This window comes from Heterodontus francisci, chromosome 31 (assembly GCF_036365525.1).
Source record: "Heterodontus francisci isolate sHetFra1 chromosome 31, sHetFra1.hap1, whole genome shotgun sequence".
In the NCBI taxonomy this organism is placed as follows: domain Eukaryota; kingdom Metazoa; phylum Chordata; class Chondrichthyes; order Heterodontiformes; family Heterodontidae; genus Heterodontus; species Heterodontus francisci.
In genome coordinates this window covers 43,196,629-43,208,752 of record NC_090401.1, presented here as the reverse complement: position 1 = coordinate 43,208,752, position 12,124 = coordinate 43,196,629, and the positions used below count along the sequence as shown (strand labels likewise).

General features: G+C 42.5%; 1 protein-coding gene across 5 annotated transcripts in view; it reads right to left on the bottom strand.

The window, feature by feature from the left end:
* LOC137347205 (AT-rich interactive domain-containing protein 1A-like) overlaps window positions 1-12,124 on the bottom strand; it is an 87,897-nt gene that overhangs the window by 17,670 nt on the left and 58,103 nt on the right. For 4 of the 5 annotated variants that reach the window (XM_068011424.1, XM_068011421.1, XM_068011423.1 and 1 more), the window contains exons 11-15: window positions 10,825-11,034; window positions 8,507-8,714; window positions 3,081-3,213; window positions 2,430-2,602; window positions 2,143-2,278 (exon numbers count right to left, since the gene is read on the bottom strand). In XM_068011424.1, coding sequence (XP_067867525.1) covers window positions 2,143-2,278; window positions 2,430-2,602; window positions 3,081-3,213; window positions 8,507-8,714; window positions 10,825-11,034 — 860 coding nt within the window. The remainder of the gene's footprint in view (window positions 1-2,142; window positions 2,279-2,429; window positions 2,603-3,080; window positions 3,214-8,506; window positions 8,715-10,824; window positions 11,035-12,124) is intronic. The other variant, XM_068011422.1, reaches the window with a different exon arrangement.

The following is a 12,124-nucleotide window of genomic DNA, read 5'->3' as shown; positions in this document are numbered from 1 at the left end:
AACTCACCAAAGACCCTAATTTCTCCTTGTATGACACTCACACAATCCTTCTAACTCCACAGGGCTTATACACACACCAATTGCAATATAACCATGTAATACACCCACCCACCATACAATATGACCCCATGCGTTAAGAGTCCTTACAAACCCCATGTAATATATAGACATACCTCCTATAATCGTGATGCACATTCAGCCTTAACAATATAATCCCAATTAATACACACACAAAGCAATATAATATGCACTCTAAAGTGAAACATAGATCTAGTGGGTAGTTGGACCTGAATTTTGGAGTCTTAATTGGCCCGCATTTTGCTGTGGTAATGACAGCGAAACAGTCAGCGTTCATCGTCATTGCACCACTAAAACTGACAGCAACTTCAGGAGTCCACACATGCACATAACATGGAAATCCAGAAGCTGTTGTCAGTGAGTACACCCTCCTTCACAGGGTGAACTGTTGAGGTTCCCACAGACTGCAATCTCCAATTGACGCAGCCTCCTCCATAGAGTGCACTGTAGAGGTTCCCACAGACTGAAATCTCCATTGCAATCATGATTTAACGAGAACTTACACTTCTACGCAGTTAGTCTTGCTGTAAAAGCCATTGAAAAAGTTGCATGTTGTTGAATGAGGTGTAATTGGGTTTTTAAATAGTGTACTAACTTCAAAATTACTACTAAACATGCTTACTGGCCTGGAAAAGCTATTTTTATATTTGTGGATTGCCAAATTTCTCCATAATGATAAAAAAACCACATATTTTTTAAAAGATATATTTTAAAATTTTAATGTATGTTTGTCTTTATTTTAGCTCTCATCTTAATCCAATCAGCCATTTATTTCACTACCTGAAAATTTAAAAGTGAAAGGATTCAATGGTTTTAACTTCCTGGTTTGGTGTCTGCGTGTGTGCGCGTGCTTGTGGGTGTATGTGTACTTCAATGTGATTGGTTCCTTACCTGTTTGCTGACACCACTGCTGCTGCACACCAACACATCCCCTTGACTTGGCATCAGATTTAAACTGCTTTCAGAAGAGGGGTAAACCATGTCACAGAGATCGCTAGATCTTTGTGAGCAGCTTTCTTCAAGACCAGTGGCAAGTGCCTTTGTTTCATACTGACCACAAAATCCGAGCCACTGGCATAAAATACCAATATTAATTCCTCACACCATACTTTCCTAAATATTTGACTGCTTTCAGTGCTGTTCTGTCAAATGTACTGGGTAAAACCTACAACTGAATTTAGAGAGGAACCAGACAACAAGCTTACTGTGGAATGTGAAGCTACATGTTCCATTGAAAACACTTTGTCTGGTTCCTCTCTAAACAGCATGCTAAATATTTAACCTGTACAGTTACCCCTTCACCCCTCACCACTAAATCCCACTTCAAACAAGTCTTGTCCCAGCAGCTCTGCGCAGCCAAAATAAAGCTGAACTAACCAACTAAAATGCTCCCTGCACTCCCATCAGTAACCAATTGTTTTATTGCTGCTTATAAAAGATGTCCTGCAACACCTCTACACAGAGCATTATCTCAATCTGCAGTATCTACATCCAATTCAAGGTTCCAAGCTGCATTATATTTATTATGGATATAACGGGTAACAGATTAGGGAAACATTCTGCATAGTAATTTATATAAACCAAAATCATAACACTCTTGTGCCAGTGAGACACAATATATGCAACTATCCTTCACCTCCCATTGGGCCAATGATACACAATATGCCCAATTATTCTTCACCTCCGCCTATAGCCACGATTTCAAGGGGGCAACAAGGCAACTTTAAATATACGTGTGTCATGGAATAACTGAGAAAGTGACCAATCTAAAAGGAGCAAACAGGAAACACCTAATCACTTGTGCTAATTTAAATCTTGCTTTATTCCTTTATCTTCAGTTACTGGTAAGGGACTCCGAATAAAAGAAAGATCTGATCCCCGCATAACTGTCAATGGGCCAAACCATTCACTCCAGCTTTATAGATTAAAGGCATCAAGTGTAACCTGATTATCCTTCAATACTTAACAGAGCTAAACATCTAACCGAGGGGGTAAGTTTATAGAAATGTTGATCCAAACAGAGATTTAGCTCATTCCGACTTTCAGAATTCTGTTCAGACCTACCTCCTCTCAAATCCAGATCCATATGCATACTGCTGCCGCTGCCCCATACCTGTTGCAGGAGGGCGAGTGTAAGGGTCTCCCATTCCCGTATTGGGAGCAAGTCCAGGAGACATGAAAGGGTCAGTCCCAGAAGCTGCTGGGAGAGAGATGAGTTTCACTTCGTTACACACAAACATCTCCCCAAAACACTGGTAAGAAAACTTTTGGCCAACAACGCACATTTACTGACCAAATCATATAAAAAGTTTCCATTTCAGGGCATAACTTTAAAAACTAACTATTTATACCTTTCCTCATTCCTCCAAATGGATCCTTGTTGGGCTCGTAGGGCATGCGGGCCATTAAATCCGTGGTGTTCATGCTAGGAGGGTAGGCAGGGTTTTGAGTCACAGTGGTCCTCTTTTGGAAAGCTGGGTCACTACTGTCTGCAAATGGATCCTGGACACTCACAGAGTTGCTCCTGAGTTTTAATACAGCATGATAGAAAAGGTATAACTCTTTTGCAAGATGGTATTTCCTTCCTAAGCACACTGACAACTAAATACCATTAGATAGAAACATGTGGGAGAAACCGTCACAAAGCAACCAGCTCCAAAACTGGATGGTCACAGGTTCCATTCCATGGACTGGCCATCTCTCAAACCTGCCAACTACACCTGGCATGAATACAGCATCAACCCATTTCTTCTTTTCTCATGGTCCAATCATCCCCATACCTCAGAGTTCCCGCCCAAACTGATACCAGCCCCCCACCCCACCCTCCCTTTATTTGAGAACAAATCCTAGATAGCGAGCGAAAAAATTACTGAAATGAAGACAACTCCAGCATCACCACAGCCAGCCCATAATCAATGCAGTCCCAGGAAATCAGACACATTGGGAAGTTAGTTACAATTATTCATGAGCTGGTGCACCTTTTACATGATAGTTGGGTTTACCTGGAACCTGGCATTGGTTGAACATGGCTATGGGATGATGAGACAGGCGTTGGTGGCTTTATATCTCCTCCCTCTGCCATCGAGCTGCTGGTGGACTGTGGGGTCTGAGGACCCTGCAGGGAACCTGAACCAGCTGCAAAAAAAAGAAACATTGCTTAGGTTACCATTCCAACATACATAATGGCCCAGAATTAGCTGAAAACGTGTTAGCCAATACGATAGCGTACAGCTGCTTTATGGTGTGAAGGATGGTTGAAAGGGGAAAGTGGGGGCTGAGCAAGGGAGGAGGTGGGGCCTGAGGGGGGGGGGGGGGCAGAGGGGCGGCCCGCCGAGAAGTGGGGGGGGTGCCAAGAGGGACAGAGCGGGAGAGTGGGATAGGGGGTTTAACTTTCCAAAGCTGCTGAGCTGAAACAGAACACTTCATTTGATCAAATTCAACTCTAAAACCAATGACAGGCATCATCCTGTCACTCACTGTACTCCTCACCCTCTGGTAATGATGTTCCATTCTAAGCTCTGAAATCTCATCTCAGTTGGGAGGGAAGAGTGAAGCAGTAACTGCAGCTGCTCTGTGAATCCATAAATAATCTGAACAAGGGATGGGTGTCACCACTAAGACATTTGCAAGCTCGGTACAAGCCCGAGGGGCAGTGATGAGCAGAATCTGACTGCAGTTTTCTCGAGGAGAGGTAGAACTCTTCGATTGACCCTTCTGGATCAGAGAGCCCACAGCAGGGTTTCAGATGAACCCAGACCAACAAAGTCAATTTAATATCAAAATAATTACCTTCAAGAATTTTCTGTTGGAAAGTAGCATCATGGTCTTGAATTTAAGTATTATGGTCAGACCTGAATCATTTGATGTAAACTGTAGCTCAGTTGGCAGCACTCTCGCCTCTGAGTAGAGGATTGTGGGTTCAATTCCCATTCCAGGACTTCAGCACAAAAATCAAGGCTGACACTCCACTACAGTACTGAGGGATTACTGATGAAAGGTCACAGACCTGCAATGTTAACTGTTTCTCTCTTCACAGATGCTGCCAGAACTGCTAGTATTTCCAGCATAATAAAAGCAAAATACTGCAGATGCTGGAAATTTGAAATAAAAACAAGAAATGCTGGAAATACTCAGCAGGTCTGGCAGCATCTTTGGAGACAGAAGCAGAGTTAACGTTTCAGGTCACTGATCCTTCATCAGAACTGGCAAATATTAGAAATGTAATAGGTTTTAAGCAAGGAAAGCAGGGATGGGGCAAGAGATAACCAAAGAGAAGGTGTTGACAGAACAAGGTCAAAGAGAATAACTGACCGGAAGGTCATGGCACAAAGGCAAACGGTATGTTAATGGTGTGGTGAAAGACAAAGAATAAGTGCAGAGAGGGTGTTAATTAACAGAAAAATGAACAGCCCTGGCCCAAAGCACAAACATGAAAAAAAACAGTGGGTAGGCACAGTAGAAACAAACTAAACAAACTAAAATAAAACAAACAAATAAAAAAGAAAAAGAAAAAATAACTAAAAATAAAAATAAAAAGGGGGGCCTGTCATGCTCTGAAATGAATGAACTCAATGTTAGTCCGGCAGGCTACAGCGTGCCGAATCGGTAAATGAGGTGCTGTTCCTCGAGCTTGTGTTGATGTTCACTGGAACACTGTAGCAATCCCTGGACAGAGTTGTGGGCAGGAGAGCGGGGGGGTGTGTTGAAATGGCTAGCAACCAGAAGCTCGGGATCATGCTTTTGGACTGAGCGGAGGTGTTCTGCAAAGCAGTCACCCAATCTGCGTTCAGTCTCCCCAATGTAGAGACCACCACATTGTGAGCAGCGAATACAGTATACTAAATTGAAAGAAGTACAAGTAAATCGCTGCTTCACCTGAAAGGGATGTTTGGGGCCTTGGATAGTGAGGAAAGAGGAGGTAAATGGGCAGGTATTACACCTCCTGCTATTGCAGGGGAAGGTGCCATGGGGGTGATGGAGGAGTGGACCAGGGTGTCACGGAGGGAACAATCCCTTTGAAATGCTGACAGGGTAGGGGAGGGGAAGATGCGTTTGGTAGTGGCATTACGCTGGACGTGGCGGAAATGGCGAAGGATGATCCTTTGGACTTGGAGGCTGGTGGGGTAGAAAGTGAGGACAAGGGGAACCCTGTCACGGTTCTGGGACGGAGGGGAAGGGGTGAGGGAAGAGGTGCAGGAAATGAGCCGGACACAGTTGAGGGTCCTGTCAACCACAGTGGGGGGGGGGGGGGGGGGGGAATCCTCAGTTGAGGAAAAAGGGAGACATATCAGGAGCATTTCCAGAGTATTTCTAGCACTTTGTTTTTATTTCAGATTTCCAGCATCCACAGTATTTTGCTTTTATTACAGTACCAAGGGTGTGCTGCACTGTTGGAGGTGCCGTCTTTCGGTTGAGACGTTAAACTGACCTCTCAGGTGGATGTAAAAGATCCCATGGCACAATTTCTAAGAACAGGTGTCCTGTCAAATATTTATCAAAAACAGATTATCTGATCCTTATCACAATGCTGCTTGTGGAAGCTTGCTATGTGCAAATTGGTTGCTGCATTTCCTACAACAGTGACTACACTTCAAAAATACTTCATTGGCTGTAAAGAGATTTGACGTGCCCGTGGTTGTAAAAGGCGCTATATAAATGTAAGTCTTTTTTTTCTTTTCACTAAAAACTACAATGAGGACATGTGTTAAGTAATCAGTGTTTCAGGTTCTGCTGTGTACAGTGGGTTAGAATGACTCATCATGGATGCTACAGTTCAGGTACTCAAGTGACTCTTGTTACTAGTACATAATAGTGTTAATCATTATATGTATGCTCTCTCAGGTACTACAGTAGTCCTGATGACTCACGCTGCTATTCATTAACTGCAAGCGAGGAAGGTCAATAGAAGGGCAGCCTTATTTACACCCAGCCCTGTTTCACCTTTTCACCCTGCTCAGTCAGGGGATTCCCCTCCTGTTCAGTGACATCTCACTGCCTTAAGAATGTGGCTGGGCTCCCCTTACTCTGCAGGATTAGGTTACATTGCAGTAGGGCAACTGGGATCGGTTTCATTCACATTAATAACACTCTCCCCATTCATCAACTTCCTGAACCTGGGAATCTCCAGGGAATCTGGGATGGCAACATATAAAGCAGTCAGCTGGAATGTCATTTGAGCCAGTAGGCAGGGCTGACATTCCTTAAATTCTTTCCTCTCTCCATGCAATCCTGTCTTTGCAGTGCTCACACAGGCAATGCCCATGTAAGGACCGACTCTGCCGGCCATAGACATTCAATCAACCGCCCGAATAGGATGGCTAGTGAAATTTAAAATCTGCAGCTAACCTTCAAGCAAATGCCAGACTCACTAACAAACTATACTGTCCTAGACCTTGATGACTGTTATTTAAAATGGCAGAGAGGTGGTTCTGAAGAGAACAATTCAGCTGGTGGGGAGACTGGAAGACCTGTACATGAAGGCAGATGCACTGCAGATCGATTCCTCATTCCCAGGGTTTCCGATTCAGACAGCCTGTTCATACAGCTCAATACGCTCAGTATCCCTCTGCCCTGTCGGGTCAACAGAGGAAGAACACCAATGGCAACAGCTTCAGTCGCTGTCTCCCCCGTCCATCCTGACCAGTTTCTGAGAGAGTATCGTGCAGTTTTCATCATTGATCTAAGAAACCTGCGCACCGCACACAGCCACAGTGTGCAGGAACTGGGGCATGCAGGCAAAAAAAAAAATCACTGCATTAAAGTTTTTCATCTTTGTTCACTCAGAAGGTGACCTTGTCCTGGGCAGGGCATATGAAATCCCTTGTACAAAGGACAGGGCCTAAAGCAGTAATAGGCTGTATAGTGAGTCTTACCCTTCAGGGTTTCTCTGAAAAATATACATGCATATGCAGTTTTAAAAATGAACACAAAGTAACATTGTCTTAATCAGGGTTCAAGCTTTGCTTTGCAAGGCTGGCCAGTTGACAGATTTTTTTCTCTTTGCCTCGGTTAACAGCGTCCTCTGGAGCTTGCCACTTTCAAAGTGGAGGAGGTGATGATGGATTTAAGGCAGCAAGGATAACATAACATTTCTGCTGCTATCCTCAAAGATGCACAGTAATTGGTCACAGTGTGTTTAAATTGTATTTCCAGATCATACTTGAGGAAGAGCCTAATGTGAGACTTTATTTTAGAACATTCCTCAACAAGCAGCACTCCAAGACTGAGATTAAATTTCACAAACTGCCATCCTTCTTCTCAGCCTGCCCTCTACGTCTTTATGTGTAATGCAAAATACCCAGCCTAAACCTGGCAGAGCAGGCTTGAGAAGCTAAATGGCCTACTCCTGTTCTTGTGCAAAGAGCAGCCTGGCAATCAGTTCCCAGGCTTCTGACACTTGTACCCTGGTACATGCAAAGAGCTGAAGGAGACTGCCTCAGAGGATAAGCACATGATCTATGGCCAGCTAATCTTTGGTAATGTGTAACCTCAGTGAGGCAGCGTGGGCATGAACTTGCTTTACCTCACTATAGCAAAGCATGCCGAGATCATGCACCAATTCAAGTAAATTATTTGGATTGAGGGAAGTTATCAGGTACAAGGTGTACTAACAGTCTGGATCCTTATCCCTCCCAAAGTATAATGTATAACGTACTCAGTCAACAAATAACAACGGTCTTCATGTTCTAGGTAACGAGTTCATTTAAATATCATGTGCTATACTTTAAGCAGGAGAGATAGATGGGGAAACGCCTTCAGACACCACCACCTATGATGTGTCCTACTAGCAACGCAATGGAAAGCAGCCACTAGAGGAAGTACTGAGAATGGTCCTGAGTCCTCAACTGGGGCTGTTTATAAGAAGAAAATCCGGAAAACAAAAATTAAAAAAGAACAAAAGTCAGCATAAAAGTGACCCAGAAGGCAAGAATAAACTGGGCTCCAAACCATGAGCACCCTTCCAAGTGTCTGTCACCATGCTTCACTTCTGATTTCTCCTAATGAGATGCAATTCACATTAGCTATGTGTGCCCTTCTGCTAAATCGAGTTCATTTACAACTGATACATCAAGAATCTGGAAACCAAGTAGAGGAATTTTCACAATTCCTGTTAATTTTATTTAATTAATCTCTGTTACGGCGACCTTTACATTAGCAACATGATGTCCCCCACCAGCTAACTTCGATAAAAAGCTATGATACAAACAGGATAAGGGCAGACTTGTGCAACAATGTGAGATCATCAGTTGTTCATGAGTTACACCTGAAATCACAAACCATTACTTATGCCTTTTAGTCTCACCCTTCTACCTATGGCACTGATTACATCATACCACAGCCAGTAGTTATACAAACCCCAGCTACCGGACTAATCAGCCCGCACTGAACAGAAGGAAAGCCCTTGCATCCAAGATGCCGTCACACTCACCAGGAGAAGGAGGCTGTATCTTTGGTGGTTGTTTTTTGGAATCTACAGAAGCAAAGATGTCGAGTGGAGGATCTTCCCCTCGCTCAATCTTGCACTCGAAGGCAAACAAACACTGGATATACTGTTTCTTCAGCGAGCTGGCTGCACTGCTCGAGGTGCCCACGTTCAGATTGGTGGCCAGCTCACGCCATTTTTTGTTTTTATTCACCTGTACAAGAAGTAGTGGTTGTTTAGTATCGCGGTATGTGGTGGATTACACCACAGATCAGCCTCACAACTCCCAGTAAGCAGTATTTGAACAATTAATTGCAATATAACAAAGAACATAGGGCAGAAGATACTGGTGGAAGTAGCTTATTAGCCCACTAACAGTAATTATAGTGTTGGACAGTGCATAAACCAGCAAATTACAGGAGCATATAAGAGGGTAAAGGAAATAATCCTGGGGGAATTTAATCTTCATATAGTCTGGGCAAACCAAATTGGCAAAAGTAGTTTGAAGGACAAGTTCATGGAATACATTCAAGACAGTTTTATAGAACTAAATGGTGAGAAACCAACTAGCGAACAGGCTGTTTTAGATCTAGTATTGAAGTAATGAGACAGGGCTAATTCATAAACTTATAGGAGAGGATCCTCTGGAGAAGAGCATTCATAATATGATGAATTTCATATTTAGGTTTGAGGGTGATGTGGTTATGTGTGGTATGGCTAAGTCTGAAACTAGGCTCAAAAATTTGGTCAATTACAGACGTAAGAGAAGCTAAGTGGCTGAGGTAGTTTGAGCAATTAAATCAAAGACATGACAGTAGATCAGCAATGGTTAACACTTAAAGAAATAATTCACAATTTTCAACAAACATACATTCCCTTGAGGAATTAAAAACTCCGCTGGAAAAGTTGTACAACTGTCCCTAACTGGAGAAGTTAAGGTAGTATTGGATTAAAAGAAGCTTACAATGCTGCCAAGGAGTGTAGTAACCCTCAGGATTGGGAGGGTTTTAAAAATCAGCAAAGAATGACCAAGAAAGTAATAGAGGGAGAAAATAGAATGAGAGCTAATTATCAAGAAATATAAAACAGATTGTTAAGAGATTTTACAAGTCTGTAAAAAGGAAGAGATTAACAAAAGTAAATGTAGGTCAATTAGAGGAAGAGACAGGAGAAATTATAATGGGAAATAGGAAACAGCAAAGATGTTAAACAAATATTTAGTGCCCGCCTCCACAGTAGAAGCCGCAAAGGTCATATCGGAAAGTACAAGCAACCGAGGGTTTAATGAGAGTGAAGAATTTAAAGTATTTAACATTAGTAAAATAAAGTATCGGAGAGAGTGCGAGAATGCGAGAGAGCGCGCGAGAGAACACAGAACTATAAACCAGTTGGCCTGAGTAGCCGGGAAAATACTAAAATCTAATATTAAGGAGGTGGTAACCGGGCACTTGGAATATCAACATGATTAGGCAGAATAAATGCAGTTTTATGAAAAGGGAAATCATGTTTGACAAATGTTTATTTGAGGGTCTAATCAGCAGGGTAGTTAAAGGGGAGCCAGTGGATGTAGTATAACTGGATTTTCAGAAGGCATTTGATAAGATGGCACACAAGATTACGCCTCATAGGATCACAAGATTGGGTTCATGGGACTGAGGTAATATAATAGCATGGGTTTGAGAAAGGTTAACAGATAGTAAACAGAGTAGGAACAAAGGGGACATTTTCAGGATGACGGGTGTAACTGCTGGAGTGCCGCAAGGATCAGTGCTTGGACCTCAGCTATTTATAATCTATATCAATGACTTAGATGAAGGGGCAGAGTGTAGTATATTTTAGTATGCTGACAATACAAAGCTAGATGGGATAGTAGCAGGAGATGGGCTTGGGATTTTAAACAAATCCATCTCAGGACATAGCATGGAATTAGCTTCCATCAGAACTGCATCTATAAAGGCTAGCCCCTGTTTTTAATCTATAAAAACTAGGCCGGAATTACTAATGTGCACACAGCAGTGAACCACACCAGGCCTTTGGAATTATTTACCTTTCTAAGTATGTTCTTCCTGTGCATAAGTGAGTTGCAATTATTCCAATAAGCGATCAGTAAATACGCTCAAGCATCCTGAATTACTGCTATGCAAAGAGTTTGCAGGGAAACTAATGATGGGATTGAAAAAAGTTTGAGGAGAGTGTAAAAAAAAATAAAGAGTCAAGGTAGGGCATTTGCAGGGGCTCCAACGCAGAATAGTTTAAAAACAAAAGTCCATAAAGTTGAACAACCTAAAACCCAGCTGAAGAGTAAAGCCATTCTCCACACCCACCTGCGTTAGTCCTCCAATGTCCTTGACAGACATATAGAGTCGATAAAGGTCCAGTGGTTTCCTGCCGACAGCAGGAAGATTCGTCATCATCGTGCCCTTCTCTTCCATAAATGCAAAGTACCTATCGATCCACATCTTGCGCTCCGGCTCCACGCCCAGCTCATACAGTTTGGAGATCTTTTCATTAGTGGTCGTGGAAGAGCTGGTCTTCTGCAAAGTGACAGGTCTGTCAGTTACCAATGATTTGATTCCCAACAACAAGGCTCTAAACAGAGCCAGGAAATAGCTAAAATGAGGTTCGCGTTAACAGCCCATACAGAAGTACTGCCCTAAGGTTGTAAATTTTTGTACATACCAAGATATACAAGCCTTCAGCCATTAACACACATTTATTAAAGGTTCACCAGAACTAGGTGATGCTCTGAAGTTTAACAGTTCAACGTGCAGAATCTTTTTTGATAGATGATCAGATTATGGGGCATATAAAGGAGCCCTCAAATTCAGAGGCAGGTTCCAATTGCACTGGAGTAACTTCGTTTTCTTTGGATATCTGATAAATCTGTACATTCTGCAGGTGATTAACTAAAGACAAGGTCAAATAACATGAACCCACAGATCATATTTCTTGCTGAATCTACCCTTTTTTTTTTTTAGGTGAATCCCTCAGTCCTCAAACAGTTGTCTAGCTTCTTATACAGCCACACTATTTTATGGTGAGGGCTCTTTAAGTTACAGTCTAATTAGAATATTGTGCATAATATCCATTGTGATATGCTCAGTACATAACACAGCCATACATCTGCCAATTGTGGTCAAATGACAGCTCACCAGCAGTAATCTCCCCGTAGAAATTTGTTAACCATCTAAAAGGCAGGGAACTAGTTGGCACAGTGTTAAGATCTTCTTTGAAACCTACCCACAAGGGGAAGATGAAGATCTCTGCATGCATCTTTTGTGAAATTAACTTTTGTCAGTTTCAACAGAGTACCTAAAGGACTCATTCCCAAAATTCAACACATGCAAGCAAATACATTCTGAGAGGCTTGGTGTTAAACAGAATAGAACATGAATGCAAGTTCATCAAACTGGGGCCTCTTTGACCTGAGGGAATCTGCAAGGCAATCTCAGAAGGTCCACCAAGTCATTAAGATCTCAGTTACTGCCATCTAATTTGTGTGTTTTTAAAAAATACTTACTAGTACATTCCTGCTGCAGTACACTAATACCAATGCTCTTTGCTTTCCATGAGTAGATGACTGTTGTTGTGAGGTCCCCTTGAGCATATCAACATTAGCAGGAG